Below are 17,200 nucleotides of genomic sequence, written 5' to 3'. Positions count from 1 at the left end.
CACAGGGACAGGGACACACACTGACACAGGGGACCAGGGGGACCAGGGACACACCACTGACACAGGGACACACACTGACACAGGGACAGGGGACAGGGACACACACTGACACGGACAGGGACACACACTGACACAGGGACAGGGGGACAGGGACACACACTGACACGGACAGGGACACACACTGACACAGGGACAGGGGGACAGGGACACACACTGACACAGGGACAGGGGGACAGGGGGACAGGGACAGGGGGACAGGGACACACACTGACACGGACAGGGACACACACTGACACAGGGACAGGGGGACAGGGGGACAGGGACAGGGGGACAGGGACACACACTGAGACAGCGACAGGGACACTGGACACAGGGGACACTGGACACTGGACGACACTGACACAGGGGACACTGACACAGGGGACACTGACACTGACACAGGGACACGGGGACAGGGACACTGACACACAGGGGTGACACTGCCCCCTCCCCCGCCCCCCCCCCCCCTTACCTGCCCATGAGGGTACAGCTCCGGATAGTGCGGAGAGGAGAGAGAACCTTCCGGAGCCGTCAGTAACCCCCCGCAACCTACAGCGACAACACAGCGTTACCCCCAAACCCCGCACAGTGCCACCGAGTGATGGAATGGATGGGGCGGTTAGTGAGTGAGTGAGTGAGGGAGAGTGTGAGTAAGTGACAGGGTGAGTCAGGGAGTGAATGAGGGAGTGAGTGGGTGAGTGAGAGGGTGAGTGAGTGAGGGAGGAAATGAGTGGGTGAGAGGGTGAGTGAGTGAGGGAGGGAATGAGTGGGTGAGAGGGTGAGTGAGTGAGTGGGAGGCTGAGTGAATGAGTGGGTGAGTGAGAGACTGAGTGAGAGTGTGAGTGAGTGGGTGAGTGCATGAGTGAGTGAGATGAGTGAATGGGTGAGTGAGTGACTCAGTGAGAGGCTGAGTGAGTGGGTGAGTGAGTGAGTGAGTGGGTGAGAGGGAGGGTGAGTGAGAGGGTGAGTGAGTGAGTGGGTGAGAGGGAGGGTGAGTGAGAGGGTGAGAGAGTGAGTGAGTGAGTGAGAGGCTGAGTGAGTGAGCGAGTGGGTGAGTGAGAGAGTGAGTAGGTGAGAGGGAGGGTGAGTGAGAGGGTGAGAGAGTGAGTGAGAGCGTGAGAGGGAGAGTGAGTGAGTGAGTGAGGGAGTGGGTGAGTGAGAGGGTGAGTGGGTGAGTGAGTGAGAGGCTGAGTGAGTGAGCGAGTGGGTGAGTGAGAGGGTGAGTAGGTGAGAGGGAGGGTGAGTGAGAGGGTGAGAGAGTGAGTGAGAGCGTGAGAGGGAGAGTGAGTGAGTGAGGGAGTGGGTGAGTGAGAGGGTGAATGGGTGAGTGAGTGAGTGAAAGGCTGAGTGGGGGAGTGAGTGGGTGAGTAAGTGAGTGAGGGAGTGGGTGAGGAAGTGAGGGGATGAGTGAGAGGGTGAGTGAGTGACTGAGTGAGTGGGTGAGGGAGTGAGTGACAGAGTGAGTGAGTGAGTGAGTGAGTGAGTGAATGGGTGGGTGAGTGAGGGAGTGAGTGAGAGGGTGAGTGAGTGAATGGGTGATTGAAAGTTGAGAAGGTGAGTGAGAGAGTGGATGAGTGAGACGGTGAGTGAGTGGGTGAGTGAATGAGGGAGGGAGTGGGTGAGTGAGGGAGTGGGTGAGCGAGTGAGTGAGTGGGGGAGTGAGAGGGTGAGCGAGTGAGGGAGTGGGTGGATGAGTGAGATGGTGAGTTTGTGAGTGAGTGAGGGAGTGAGAGGGTGAGTGGATGAGAGAGTGGGTGAGTGAGAGGGTGAGTGAGTGAGGGAGGGAGTGAGTGAGCGAGCGAGTGGGTGAGCGAGTGGGTGAGTGAGAGGGTGAGTAAGTGAGAGATTTAGTGAGTGAGGGAGTGAGTGGATGAGTGAGAGGGTGAGTGAGTGCGTGAGTCAGTGGGTGAGTGAGTGCATGAGTCAGTGGGTGAGTGAGTGTGAGTGAGATGGTGAGTGAGTGGGTGAAAGCGTGAGTGAGTGGGTGAGTGAGAAGGTGAGTGCGTGTATGAGTGAGTGTGAGTCAGTGAGTGAGTGAGTGATTGTGTGAGTGAGAGGGTGAGTGAGTGGGTGAAAGGGTGAGTGAGTCAGTGAGAGGGTGAGTGACTGTGTGAGTGGGTGAGTGACTGTGAGTCAGTGGGTGAGTGAGTCAGTGGGTGATTGAGTCAGTGGGTGAGTGAGTCAGTGGGTGAGTGAGTCAGTGGGTGAGAGGGTGAGTGAGAGTGTGAGTGAGAGTGTGAGTCAGTGGGTGAGTGAGAGGGTGAGTGAATGAGGGAGGGAGTGGGTGAGTGAGTGAGAGAGGGAGTGTGTGCGTTGGTGGGTGGGTGGGGGGTGTGGGTGAGGGAGTGAGTGGGTGAATGAGTGAGTGAGTGGGTGAACGAGTGAGGGACTGAGTGAGTGAGGGGGGAGTGAGTGGGTGATTGAGACGGTGAGTTTTTAAGTGAGGGAGTAAGTGGGTGAGTGAGAGGGTGAGAGAGTGAGGGAGTCAATGTGTGAGTGAGAGGCTGAATGAGTGAGGGAGTGAGTGGGTGAGTGAGGGAATGAGTGGGTGAGTGAGAGGGTGAGTGAGTGGATGAGTGAGTGTGTGAGAGGGTGAGTGAGTGGGTGAGTGAATGAGGGAGGGAGGGAGTGGGTGAGCGAGTGAGTGAGTGGGTGAGGGAGTGAGTGGGTGAGTGAGATGGTGAGTTTGTGAGTGAGGGAGTGAGAGGGTGAGTGGATGAGAGAGAGGGTGAGTGGATGAGTGAGAGGGTGAGTGAGGGAGTGAGTGAGAGGGCGAGTGCGTGTATGAGTGAGAGTGTGAGTCAGTGAGTGAGTGAGTGAGAGAGTGAGTGATTGTGTGAGTGAGAGGTGAGTGAGTGGGTGAAAGGGTGAGTGAGTCAGTGAGTGGGTGAGTGAGTGGGTGAGTGAGTCAGTGGGTGAGTGAGTCAGTGGGTGAGTGAGTCAGTGGGTGAGAGGGTGAGTGAGTGAGCTGGTGAGTGAGAGTGTGAGTCAGTGGGTGAGTGAGAGGGTGAGTGATTGTGTGAGTGAGATGGTGAATGAGTGGATGAGAGGGCGAGTGCGTGTATGAGAGAGTGTGAGTCAGTGAGTGAGTCAGTGAGTGAGTGAGTGAGTGAGTGGGTGAGTGATTGTGTGAGTGAGAGGGTGAATGAGTGGGTGAAAGGGTGAGTGAGTCAGTGAGAGGGTGAGTGACTATGTGAGTGGGGTGAGTGAGTGGGTGAGTGAGTCAGTGGGTGAGTGAGTCAGTGGGTGAGTGAGTCAGTGGGTGAGAGGGTGAGTGAGTGGGTGAGGGAGTGAGTGGGTGAGTGAGAGAGTCAGTGGGTGAGTGAGAAGATGAGTGATTGTGTGAGTAAGGGAGTGAGTGGATGAGTGAGTGGGTGAGAGGGTGAGTGAATGGGTGAGTGAATGAGGGAGGGAGGGAGTGGGTGAGTGAGTGCGTGAGGGAGTGAGTGGGTGTGTTGGTGGGTGGGTGTGGGGTGTGGGTGAGGGAGTGAGTGGATGAGCGAGTGAGGGACTGAGTGAGAGGCTGAGTGAGTGTTTGAGAGGGTGAGTGAGAGGGTGAGAGGATGAGTGAGTGTGTGAGTGAGTGTATGAGTGAGTGGGTGAGACTGTGAGTGAGTGTGTGAGTGAGAGGGTGAGTGGGTGAGAGAGTGAGTGAGAGGGTGAGTGAGGGAGAGGGTGAGTGAGAGGGTGAGAGGATGAGTGAGTGTGTGAGTGAGTGTATGAGTGAGTGGGTGAGACTGTGAGTGAGTGTGTGAGTGAGAGGGTGAGAGGGTGAGTGGGTGAGAGAGTGAGTGAGAGGGTGAGTGGGTGAGAGGGTGAGTGGGTGAGAGAGTGAGTGAGTGAGTGAGTGAGTGAGGGAGAGGGTGAGTGAGTGAGAGGGACCATTGTACCCGGTTGCTCCCGGGAGCAGTTCTCCTCGTCTGTGGTATCTGTGCAGTCGGGGTGACCGTCACAGCGGGCGCCGGCCGGGACACAATGGCCGGAGTCACACAGGAACTCCTCCCGGTCACAGCTCCCTGTGGGGGGGAGACAACCGCGATCAGACACAACAGAGTCTGACAACAACAACAATGATAATAATCCTGGCATTCGGTGCAGCGCCTTATCACGTCTTAGAGGCGTCTCAAAGCGTTTCACAGAATATACTGTAAAGTGAATTGACTGTATTTTGTGGGCAAAACATGGCAGACAATTGCACAGCAGCGTCACACAAACAGCTGTGGATTGAGTGACGGTTGTTTCTATCTCCCTCCCTCCCTCTCAAAAAAAGGTAAAACACCGGCAGATGCTGCAAATCTGAAATAAAATAAGTATCTACTGAGAAGTAGATAATTATAAGGGGAGGACAAGTTTGCAGGGCTATGGGGAGAGAGCGGGGGAGTGGGGTTGATCAGGGCTATGGGGAGAGAGCGGGGGAGTGGGGTTGATCAGGGCTATGGGGAGAGAGCGGGGGAGTGGGGTTGATCAGGGCTATGGGGAGAGAGCGGGAGGAGTGGGGTTGATCAGGGCTATGGGGAGAGAGCGGGAGGAGTGGGGTTGATCAGGGCTATGGGGAGAGAGTGGGGGAGTGGGGTTGATCAGGGCTATGGCGGGAGTGGGGTTGATCAGGGCTATGGGGAGAGAGTGGGGGAGAGGGGTTGATTTGGAAGCTCTTTTCAAAGAGCGGCACAGACAAAATGGGCCGAATGGCCTCCTTCTGTGCTGTATAATTCTGTGGTTTGGCCGGGACGCTTAGCGGGTCCGGCAGTGTCTATGGAGAGAGGAAAGTGGGTCAATGGTTCAGGTCGATGACCTTTTGTCAAAACTGGAGCTGTTGGAAAGGAGCAGATTAAGGAGAAGCGAAAGTCCGGCTCACGATCTCCCGGGTGATTTGCTGTGGGATAAACACAGGTGTGTGGAATAAGGAAACTTGCTCAAGGTTTTGTCCCAACAGGGAATCCAGCGCAGGCGAGTGCTCTAAGCACCTCACTGCAGGACTCTACAATGTCCAGCACACATTCACACTCCACGTGTCTCACACACGCTCACACGCAACACGTATGGCGCCTATGCTGTGACTAGCCCACTCACTGGCGCTGGGCGGGATGAGCTGGTAACTTGCGGTGAAGCCCGGGGTTCTCCCGGTGCCATCAGACAGGAAGGAGACGCGGAGGCGGCTGGAGTTGGTGTTCACTGTCGGGGGAGAGACATTCCCACAAAATCTGCAACAGCAACATTCCCAGGATTACAACAACAAGATTCCATTTATAGAGCGCCTTTCCCAAAGCGCTGGACAGTTGGGTCAGGACCCGAGCATTGTGAAAATGGTCAGGGTGAGGGGAGGGAAGGGAGGGAGCGAGGAGGGGGGAAATGGTCAGGGTGAGGGGAGGGAAGGGAGGGAGCGAGGAGGGGGGAAATGGTCAGGGTGAGGGGAGGGAAGGGAGGGAGCGAGGAGGGGGTAGAGAGTCGAGAGGGGAGCTGAAGGCTGAAGGTCAAAGAGAAAGGTCTTGAGACCGGCCTTGAAGGAGGAAAGGGAGGAAGCGGCGAAGGCACTGGGGATGGAGTTCCAGAGCCTCGGGGCTGAAGGCCCGGCCACCGATGGTAAGGCGGTTGGGGCGGGGGATGTGGATTACAGCACCGAGCCGGGATCGGGAATAAACACCTGGACACGAGGCGTTAGGAGAGAGTGAGGAGGCACGCTGATAGGAATCAGCTGTCACCGGCATGTGGCGAGGAGCGAGGCGTGGGGTGGGAGCGAGGGGTGTGGGGAGGGGAGCAAGGGGTGCGGGGAGGGGGAGCGAGGCTTATGACGTGAACACGGACCTGCCGATGTTGCGGGAGTGATGTCCGTCTCCGGGCTCCTCAGTGAGCTCCAGCCAGGTGCGGTGACACTCCCCGCTCAGCACCAGGATTTTGAGCTGAACCACGTATCCCGGCCCCCCTTCAATCCACCACACGCACCGCAGCCACCCGGGAGAGGGGGCTGGGGCCGAGAGAGAGCCTTTGGGGGCTCGCAGGGTCCCACCGCAAACTGCAAGCACACGCACATCACATGGCAAATGGTCTCCCGACAAGGAAACTCTGTGCCACCCCTCTCCCAATCCTAACACCTCTCCCAATCTCGTTACTCAGGATATTCAGCCCCTCAAGTTGTTCCGCCATTCTATTAGATCACAACAACAACAAGATTCCATTTATAGAGCGCCTTTCACGTCAGGAGGACGTCCCAAGACGCTGGACAGTTGGGTCAGGACCCGAGCAGGGGGGAAATGGTCAGGGTGAGGGGAGGGAAGGGAGGGAGCGAGGAGGGGGGAAATGGTCAGGGTGAGGGGAGGGAAGGGAGGGAGCGAGGAGGGGGTAGAGAGTCGAGAGGGGAGCTGAAGGCTCGGTCAAAGAGAAAGGTCTTGAGACCGGCCTTGAAGGAGGAAAGGGAGGAAGCGGCGAAGGCACTGGGGATGGAGTTCCAGAGCCTCGGGGCTGAGAGGCTGAAGGCCACCGATGGTCGGGCGGTTGGGGCGGGGGATGTGGAGCAGACCGGAGCCAGAGGAACGGAGGGTACGGGCAGGTAAGTAGGGGGATAGTAGGTCGGAGAGGAAGGAGGGAGCGAGGCCGTGAATGGCCTTGTAGGTGAGGATGAGGATCTTGAATTCGATCCTCTGGGGGATGGGGAGCAGTGGAGGCGAGCGAGGGTGAGGGTGAGGACGAGGGTGAGGGCGAGGGTGAGGACGAGGATGAGGGTGGGAGTGATGTGGTCGCGGTGTCTGGTGCGGGACAGTACACGAGCTGCAGAGTTCTGAATGACCTGCAGTGTGGAGGGAGGGCCGGGAAGGCCGACGAGGAGAGAGTTCCCATAGTCCGGCCTTGAGGTGATAAAGGTGTGGACCAGAGTTTCAGCCGCGTGAGGGGTGAGGTAGTGCCGTAGTCTGGCGACATTCCGGAGGTGATGGAAGGCGGTGCCAGTTGTGGTGCGGATATGAGGGAGAAAGGACAGCTCAGGGTCGAGGGGAACCCCGAGGTTCCTGATGGCTTTGAGAGGTGGAGAGTGCGGAGCTGATGCTGTCAGCGCCTGAGGTGCGGAGGCGCTGACGTGAGCCAATCAGGAGGGCCTCAGTTTTGCGCACATTGAGCTGAAGAAAGTTGTCTCTCGTCCCGGACTCGATGTCGGACAGACAGCTGTCAGGACATCGGGGGTCGTGGAATTGAGGTCACAACTGATCTGTACCTCAAGTCCAGTTACCCGGCTTTGCCCCATATCCCTCAATATCCCGACCTAACAAACATCTGCGCAACTCTGTCATGAAGAAGTGAATGGATCCGGCCATAATCCACAGACTTTTGGGGGAACGAGTTCCAGATTTCAACTCCTCTTTGGGTGAAAAACCTCCCCGGATTTCACTCCTAAACTGCCTTCCTGTTCCCAATCTCATTCTCAATTCCTATCCCAAATAACTCAAAGCCAATCACTCCGTCGCGCTGGGATCACTCACAAGGGGAGGTGCTGGAGGCTGCTGAGGGTGTCGGGGGCTCTGCCTGCTCTGCGCCCAGTGAGGGAGGGGCTGTGGGAGTCGTCTGGTTATTGCTTGTGGGGGTCCGGCTGGTCACTGCCCCCAAGTCCCCATCCCCGCCTCCCACTCCAACTCGGAGATTAAACTCTGCCAGAGAGAGACAGACAGAGAGAGGATTCGGTCAGATGAGCAACTTAAGTACAACACATATACACACTCCCCCACCCATCCACAGCTCAGTGTAGTTCAGTGGTTCACAAGTGAGAGGACCTGGGTTCGATTCCCAGTCGGGGTGAAACATTGGGCAAGTTTCCTTACTCCACACGCCTCTGTTTACCAGCAGTAAGTAGGAACCTGGTTGTTAGGCAATTGATTTCCAGGGGTAATAATCCCTTCAAATAAATAAATAATAATAATGTGGTCTCTCAATACACGGCTGTTTGTGGGATGCTGCTGTGTGCAATTGGTTGCTGCGTTTCGCCCACAAAATACCGTCACTACCTTCCCGGGGCTGGGCTACTCACGGATGATGAAGACGGTGAGAGTCACACCAACAGTCAGGATCAGGATTGCAGCCCAGACCATGAGGCAATGCCAGAGCAGCCCCCGCCCTGTGGCTCCCGGCCCCCAGCCCCCCACAACAGCCACTGCGGAGAGGGAAGAGAGCAGTCAACACCAGCCTGGAGAGGTCACTAATCCCACGCCCCCACACTGGGCTCCCGCACTAGGCTCCCCTATGGTCCCCCCCAACCACACTGGACTACCCTCCCCCACACTGGTCTCCCCCACCCTCATTGAGCTCCCCTCCCCCCACACTGGGCGTCCCCACTTTCCCCCCACCCACACGGGGCTCCCCTCGCCCCTCACACTGGGCTCCCCCCACTTCCCTCCCACCTGCACTGGGCTCCCCCACCCACTCACCGCCTGTGAGCTGTGCCTTGGGACCCTCCCCTACACCCCCCCTCGCCTCTTCTCCACTTTGATGTTCAGGCTCATAGGCTGGGTTTACAAAGTCCGTCTGTAAAGAATCACAATCATTACATTTATAATCAATAATCACAAACATAATCAATAATCACATCAGTAATCTCCCAGGTGTTTAAACGCGTGATAAAGGAACGTGTTAAACTCTCAGCCAGTTTGAGAGGGTGAATGGGAGCATCACTGGAAGAGTTACAGGGCAGAATCTCTGAGGCAAGTCAGAGTTCATGTAAATCACCCTCACACGGCAGCTTTCACTAGCACCTAGTCCCCCCCACCCCTCCGCGACCTGCAAACCCCCACCCCCCGGGATAGGGCACAAGAGCAGGACTGGACTGCACAGCACCTACGTAGTGTCTCTTCCCATTCCCACCCCACCATGGCACAGCACCAACACATGGGCAGTTGCTTCAGTGTATACAATGTAATAATAATCCTTGTATTTGATAGTGCCTGGTCACGTCGTTGAGACGTTTCAAAGCGCTTCATCGGATATACTGTAAAGTGTAGTGACTTGTGTATTTTGTGGGTGAAACGCGGCAGCAATTGTGCTCAGCGTGGATTGGACTTAATAAAAAGTAAAAATATGTATAATTGTGGCTTCACTGTCACTTCTCGCCCCTGTACCTTACTCCTCTCCTTGGATTCTTCCAGGTTGATCTCTGTGAACTCTTTCTTTTGTCTCATTCTCCAGGGTCATCAGCAAAGGTGCTCAGCCTTCTTGCACTTCTCGGGTAGTCTCTCTCACTCGCTCCTGGCCGGCAGTGTGAGCTCAGTGTGTGCTGCAATCACCAACTTGTACCCGAGACCTTCGTGGTGACCGTTTCTCAGACATTCATAAAGAAACAAACTTTCTAACTGCTGTGAAAAGTCTTATTGAGTGTGTGTGAGTGTAGGACCCACCCTCAGTACTCGCTGACTGCCTGTCTGCCTCTCACACTGTCACATGCCAGGGCTTAGCCAAGGCACATTCTAGCTGGTAGCACAACCGTGAGCAGAGCTGGAGGGAGGGAGGGAGGGAGGGAGGGGGAGAAGCGATGAATGTTTGAGAATAGAAATGGTGACAAACTTTCTTCCTGGCTGGTGAGTCAAGGTCAAACAGAAACAACTTGCATTTTATATAGGGCTGTTCGGAGAGCTTAAACAAACGGGGGATGGGAAGATACAGCCAGGTTTGTGTGGGGTGAAGAACATCCGCCCCACTCACCCCCCCGCTCCCGACCCCATGCACCTGCTCGCCCACCCCTCCATCAGCACCCCATCCCCCCACCCCCCATGCACCCCATCGCCCCCAAAAGGAAACACCAGGCTCCGTAAACAAAGTGCAGTTTTATTCTTTTGCTCCAGAACATTCCAATTAACCCTTTCATTTCGGATGGAAATAAAATAGTTACAACAAACATAGTGTGTGAGGGCGATTATTTCCTGAAACTCCTGCAGTTACTATGGCAACCAAGGCACAGCCCTCTCTCACTCGTAGGGTTTCCACCTCATTCATTACTGGGGGGGGGCAGGAGGGAGAGCAGGAAGGTGAGCCAGAGGTGGGGCAAACAGTCAAGCACCACCGTCTCTGAGCAGCTCCGTCACCTGAGCCCACAAAAGAGGGGCCAGACGGTCCCCTCCACACACACTCTACGTGGAGCATGAGTGAGGCGGAGGGGAGTATGAGGAAAGGGAAAGGTGGGGGGTGGGGGGAGAAAGAAAATCATGCTGAAGATTTTTTTAAAACTAAAAATGAAAATATGTAATTAGTTCCTGCAGACCATGTCTGGTGGGAGAGGGAACAGCTCAAATCCAGACCACCCCACCTACCCTCCCCGTTCTGGCTGGTAAAGCATGTATCCAAACCGGAATACAATCTGGTTCCTTATGGGAGCATGGAATCCCGCAGAAACTGCTGGAAAAAACTCAAGAGCCCACCCCACGGTGTAATGTCAACATTCAGACGCTCGCACACAGCGAGCCCTCACACCCTCAGATTGGATACATCAATATAGATTTACTTTGTTAAAATGTTATGTACAAATCCTCACTGTTGAATATAAAATATTATCTCCTGTGCTTGTTTACATAGTAAACCCACAACATAACAACACAGCCCAGCCCGAGCAACCTCAACCCTCTCTCGTCGCATGGGGGTGTGGGAAAGGAGACTGTTCAACGCTCCGTGAATAAATAAATAACTCTGGGAGTGGACACAAGGCAGCGACACAGGGAGCAGAGAGAGTGTGGGGAGATTAGCTGCATTATAGTGACAATTGCCCCTTTCCCCGTCTCCCCCCAATCACACACACACACACAGCTCTCCTCTTCCCACCAAACACACAGCTACACTCCCACCACACACCTCCCTCCAGCCCTTTGTTGCAATTTCCTGAGCTGGATTGCGTCGAGGGAGGCTGGTATGGATGCACCACGGGAGAGGGCTCAATGTATACACACGCGTGTGTTTGTGCGTGTGTGCATGTACAAGGGAAGAGCTGACAGAAAAACACCCAAGGCTCTGAAAACAAACTCCCTCTAAACTGTGCGTCCAAACTCCCAGGTCAGGGTTAGAGACGCAGTAAAGCTCCTACGTGTAACCTCAGAATACTGCCCTCTGGAGTTCACTGCCACTGACAACTGAATGGCTTTACTGAGTGAGTGTGAGGTGAACAGACACAAGTGCAGAATCCCCCCCTCCATGCGTTATGTACTCCCACCCCACCCGAGGCCTCAGCGCTGGGACAGGAAGGAGTCTTTCTTCTATGTAGCAATTCAGGAGCTTTTTAATGCTTGAAAAAGAAGCGCAAGGTTAATCTTCAACTTAGAGAAACATCTTGCAAATAGGTGGGGGTGGACGGGCATTGGGGGACTCTCAGCCTGGCCGGGAGAGTGAGAGGGTTTCAGGACAGTTTCCAGCCCCCGCACTGCACTCCCCTCACTCCCCACCTTCTGAGCTGGTGTAAGGTTGAGAGAGACCGAGACAGCTGAGTGCATGTGTGTTTGCACTTGTGTTGTACATGTGTGCTGAGAGGGGGGAAAAGAGTTAGTTTCCCCTCTCCCTCCCCGACTCGCTCTCTTGCTCACTCAAGGTTGTGTCCTCACACTGACCTTTGACACAGAGAGGGGGAGGGGAGCGTCATCGTGGGGGCAATCGATGGCGACAAGCCTCACTGTTTGTAGTCGCTTTGTGACCGTGGCACCCCCCCCCCCGAGGCTGTGTCCAGTACGTGGGAGGATGGGGCAGGGGATGGGGCAGGAGGGGGGAGAAGAGGAGTTACATCCGTGAGGAGGGGCTGGAGAGTTCATAAAATAAAACGTAGGCGTCGCTGCTCCGTACCTGGCTGGCCGTCATCGGGGAAACTCTGTGGAGGGAGGGGAGAACAGGCGTCATTAGTGAGGGTCTCCCAGGGGCCTCCTTCCAGCCGCTCCCCATGATCCCGACCCCAGCTCCTTCCCACGTTTCCACCCCCCGGCCCCTCCCCAGATTCACCCCCCCCCAACCCCTCTTCACTTTCCTCCTGGCTCCTCCCCCCTCGCTTTCCACTGCCCCCCCCCCCCTTGCTCATACAAGCTTTGTGCTCCCTCTGTGGTCCCCCAGCACTCCCCACTCCCCCGCTTGCTCCCAACCACCCCCCCACTCTCCCCCCTCGCTTGCACTTACCTGGAGTCGTTGAAGCTGAACCACTCTGTGGAGAGCGGGTGCCGGCAGTACGCTGTGTAGTGGCCGCCCATGGTAGTGCCCGAGTGGTTGGAGACGGCGTACAGGTTATACACCGCATTCACTGTGGGACACAAACCAGCTTAGCTCCTTTGTGTGGCCATCAACACGAGCACAGCAACGCTCCGGTCAAACAGCAACACAGGTTTACTGAGTCTTGCAGGTTTCTGCTAACCCACCTTCTCAGGGCTCTGTCATTTTAATTTCTCCCCCTTGGTGACATCATCCACAGACATGGCATCAACTTCCACATATATGCGGATGACACCCAACTCTACCTCTCTGCCTCCACCCTCGATTCCAGGATAACTGCTATCCTCACATCAAAGTGCCTGTCGGACATCAAAGTCCTGGATGAGAGCTAACTTCCTGCTGTTGTATGTCAACAAGACCGAGGCAATCCTGCTTGGCTCCCTTCACACCTCCACACCTGACACTGACATCTCCCTTCATGGACCCACTCTACATTTCACGGAGCCAATACGGAACCTTGGCATCCTGTTCGACCCTCAGCTGCCCTTCATATCCTACACCCGTTCTATGAAGCGCTCCGACTTGCCCCACCTCGGCTCCGTCACTGTCTCACACTGCAGGTCGCCAAGATTCTCATGTGCATATTCATAACATCCAGGCTCGACTACACAAACTCCCTTCTTATCAGCCTCCCCAACTCCTCCCTCCATAGGCTGCAGATATTCCAGAGCTCTACAGCCCGTGTCCTCCCCTGCACCAGGCTCCATGATCCTATCACCCCCTTCCTAGACCAACTCCACTGGCTTCCCATCACACAGAGGACACAGTTCAAGGTCCTGGTCCTCACCTTCAAAGTCCTCCATGGTTTTGCTTCCCCCGACCTCTGGAACCTCCTAACCCCCAACCATTCTGCCTGCTCCCTCCGCTCAGCAGGATCCAGCCTGCTTCACGTCCCCCGCCTCACTTGCCCCACTATTGGCGGATGGGCCATCCGCCAATCTGGCCCCACCCTCTGGAACTCCATCCCGCAGTCCCTCCGCCTTGCCCCCCTTCCCTTGCCTCCTTCAAGAGCCGTCTCAAGACCCTCCTCGTCGAACTTACCTTCAGTCACCCTCCTTTACTCTATGCCCTCCACCCGGATCCCGACCCCCAGCTCAGGTCTGAAACATTGATTATACAGCACCTTGGGACGTCCTCCCGACATGAAAGGCGCTATACACATGTAAAATCCAACTCATTCAGAACTCTGCCGCCCGCATTCTCACCCACACGAAACTCCGCTCCCCGATGCCCCCAGTCCTGGCCAGACTGCACCGGCTGCCTATCCCAGAGAGGATCGATGTCAAGATCCTCACCCTCGTATTCAAGTCCCTGCACTCCTCTGTACTCCCCGACCTCTGACCTCCTCTCCTCAGCACAGTACCCGTTGCCTTCGTTCTTCCGGGTCTGGCCTCCTCCTCGTCCCCCGAGTCCTCCTCTCCACCCTCGGCGGCCGTGCCTTCAGCCTCTATGCCCTGAGGCTCTGGAACTGCCGTCCTCACTCCCTCCCTATTTTCAGGTCTCTGCTGAAGACCTTTCTTTTCGACCGCATCTTTGGTCACCTTCCCCCCCCCTCCCCCTGGCTCAGTCCCGGGATCCTAAACTGTAAAGCGCTCTGAGACGCCGTCTGGCATGGAGGGTGCTATGTAAATCCAAGTTGTTGTTGTTGTAATTTTGATTGTTTGTTCTCCCATCACTGCTGACCACAGCCTGTCCCACTTACCCCCTTCCTTGCCCCCTCCCCCAACCCTGCCCTAACCCTTGCCCTGCGCCGCCTTCCACCGCAGTTCTCACCATTGTGCTCCGAAGAGAACTCTCGAAGGTCGAGATCCTTCAGGGGGAAGTTTACGAAGGTGGAGAGCTTGCTGGTGCGGATGCGGGATTCAGAGAATCGCTTCAAATCTACACAGCACAGCCAGTCAAGGTGTTAATCATAGACAGGGAGAGAGACAGACAGACAGGCAGCATGGCAGCCAAGAGAGTCTGCGTGTGAGAGAGAGAGAGGCGCGCGCGCGCGCACGCACACACACACACACACACACACACACACACACAGAGGGAGAGACACGGGGAGAGAGAGACACACACAGGGAGAGACAGAGAGACACACACACACACACAGACACACAGTGTTGTTTAGTAACATGGTTCTCTGGATGTCTGAAGCACCGGCCAGTGTGAGGAAGGATACGGAGAACCAGGATCTTTGGGAACTTCTGAATTGTGAATTTTTTAGTGCATCTTCTCCGGGCTTTACACCTGTAGCATGTCTGTAACCCAACACACGCGTATCAGTCAGTAAACCACACGCAAGTCTCAATGACACCAAGAAACAGGCTACTGTCAGACGTCAGTCACATTCTGCTTACTATATAAATATTCTGTTTACTACAGTAAATTACTGGTCTCGCTCACCGGCTTCTCATCACCGTCCAGGACATCCTCTTTGGTGAAGAGACGGATACAGTCCATTAGGGAGACCTCCCCGTAGCCTTTCTGCAACACATGTCAATGCAACGAAAGTCATACACCAACATGCCACATGCCAACGCAGCACATGCAGCTCATGCTACACACCAACGCATCACATGTTACACACCAATGCACCACACACTACACACCACAGATGTCTGGGAGTGAGGCAGACATTGCAGCCACCTCCCCCCTCCCCTCTCACTATCCTTCCCCACAGGGCACAGATAGACAGAAAGCTCCCTCCAGGCGCTCACTGACCTTGGAGATGGGGAGTGACAGGTCCCAGAATGGGTCGAAGACGGTGGAGCAGTAGCCACACTCACTGCATGTCAGTGAGCTCTTCAACTGGCCGACAAACAGATCTGAAAATCCAGGAGCCACAATCAACAACAACAACTTGCATTTATATAGCGCCCCTCACGCAGGCTAGCATCCCAGAACTACCCAATCAGCCTGTGACCAGTAAGCAGCGCTTTACCCCTGGCATCGTTACCGACCCCAAGACAGGACCAGGCATGGTGAGTAAGGCGGCAGATTAGCACCTTGGACATCGAGCCTCACCCACAGGCCCATGAATGGAACTGAGCTGAGATGAAGCTAATGACAGTTGTAATAAACCTTGCATTTAATATAGCGCCTAATATTGACGACTCAAAGCAACTTCGCAGAATATACTGTAAAGTGAACAGACTATAATTTATGGGTGTAACGTGGCAGCCAATTGCGCACAGCAGTGGCCCACAAACAGCCATGGATTGAGTGACCAAATCATTATTTTTTAATCATTGATTTTTTGAAGGGATTATTACCCCAGAAAAGCGATAGGCCATTCAACTAACAAACAGGTTCCTGCCTACTGCAAGGTGAACAGAGATGTGAAATAAGGAAACTTGCCGAAAGTTTTGCCCTGCCCGGGTATCGAACCCAGGTCCTCTCGCTTGCAAGGCAAATGCTCTAACCACTCAGCTACAGGATGCATGTATCTTGTGTTTTGGAGGTGATTAAGCACTCAGAGTCACTACCCTGCGTAAAATGCACTATATAAATGCAAGTTGTGTTTGTGTTGGGGGTGTATGTGGTATTTGAGGTGCATGTTGTATGTTGCGCGCGTGTGTGTCTGTTTGTCTCTGTGTTGGGGGTGTGTGTGTGTTTGAGGGGCATGTTGCGCGTATGCGTGGGTGTCTGTGCACTCACCCACAATCCGACTGTCCTCTCGCTCCAGGTACTTTTTCCACATTTGTTTCCCCTTTTCATCATCGCTGGACAGAAAGAGAGAGGGCGGAGAGAACATGATAGACACACTCAGACCCGACCAGACAGACCAAATTAATTAATAAACTAACGATTAGTAGAATTAGTAAACTAATGATTAATAGAATTCAGTACTCTCTATATTTTCAATCCCGTGCGCTGTATAACCGTGGCTGGCACTTACGGTAAGTGGTCGAGATCCTCGGCGCTGGCTTTGGGCCTCGTCAGGACACGGTTCACCTCATTGTGGAGACCATCAAGCAGGAAGCGGAGAAACTCCTGCGCGTCTTGCTGACTGCACGCACACAACAGGCTTGTCAGTCAGGCACGCGGACACACACACATACACCCACATACGCACCTCCCCACACACACACACACACACACAACACGCCCCCTAAATACACACACAACCCAAACACCCCCCCACCCATCTAAAACATACAACACGGCCCCTAAACACACACAGAAGCCCCTAACACAGACATACACACAACTTGTATCTATCTATGGGTCCCTACATGCGGGGTAGTGTCTCGGATTGTTTAATCAACCCCAACACACGCACAACGACACACTCTTCCAACACACCCACGGTCACAACATGCACTGTTCCTGTGCCCCCCAGCTGCAACTCACTTGTACCCCACGAATCTGGGGGCGTATTTCTGGATCTGTGTCTTGAACTCGGATGGGCTGACCGGCTCCGTACTCGACAGTGTCCACAGCATCTGTAGCAGCTTCGCGAACTCTGCGGGACAGCGAGGGGTTAAACACGCACATTAACCATTCATCACCGTCACTCTCCCCAATTGCTGCCTGGTCTCAGTGCTGGGGTGGGGCAAGAAGAGCCTCTACTCCTAATCACTGAGCAATCAGCCCCCCACATGTCTGGATGCACAATCTCCTTCAGGAGATACAACATCGCTGTCCGTCTCCCCCCTTCTCTTTTCTTCTCACTGTCTGCCCCTCGATCTGAGTGTCTTTCCTCCCCACCCACCACCCCAGTGTCTGGAAACACACAGATTCATTCAGGAGATACATACACTCCCCTATTTCCCTCCCACTTCTGTCTCTTCAAACCCTTCCCTTCGCCTCTGCTCCTCCCCTCCTGACATACCCTCCATCAGTGCGGAGTTCATGCGGCTGCGAACATTGAGATCCCGCCGGTACATCGAGCCCTGGATACAGTAGTCGCGAAGCTCCCGAGTGTGGCTTAAACACTGCAGGATTGAGTTCATGAAACACTGAAACA

General features: G+C 54.9%; 2 protein-coding genes across 2 annotated transcripts; both read right to left on the bottom strand.

The window, feature by feature from the left end:
* Window positions 1–511: 511 nt before the first annotated feature.
* On the bottom strand, window positions 512–8,154 carry LOC121852771 (membrane frizzled-related protein-like; the record flags this gene model as incomplete). Its single annotated transcript, XM_042346654.1, has 6 exons — window positions 8,048–8,154; window positions 7,506–7,670; window positions 5,842–6,049; window positions 5,110–5,240; window positions 3,930–4,055; window positions 512–588 (listed from the first exon to the last, which is right to left on the bottom strand). Coding segments are annotated over exons 1-6 (768 nt in total), but the record flags the coding sequence as incomplete, so codon positions are not given.
* A 1,660-nt stretch (window positions 8,155–9,814) lies between these two features.
* Window positions 9,815–17,192, bottom strand: usp2a (ubiquitin specific peptidase 2a; the record flags this gene model as incomplete). Its single annotated transcript, XM_042346655.1, is given in 10 exon segments — window positions 9,815–11,851; window positions 12,151–12,271; window positions 14,014–14,121; window positions 14,411–14,489; window positions 14,635–14,715; window positions 14,953–15,056; window positions 15,889–15,953; window positions 16,130–16,240; window positions 16,585–16,696; window positions 17,066–17,192. Coding segments are annotated over 10 exon segments (996 nt in total), but the record flags the coding sequence as incomplete, so codon positions are not given.
* Window positions 17,193–17,200: the final 8 nt, after the last annotated feature.

The sequence above is a fragment of the Callorhinchus milii genome, unplaced genomic scaffold (genome assembly GCF_018977255.1).
Source record: "Callorhinchus milii isolate IMCB2004 unplaced genomic scaffold, IMCB_Cmil_1.0 Scaffold1262, whole genome shotgun sequence".
NCBI lineage: Eukaryota > Metazoa > Chordata > Chondrichthyes > Chimaeriformes > Callorhinchidae > Callorhinchus > Callorhinchus milii.
This window is presented reverse-complemented; position numbering and strand designations above follow the sequence as displayed.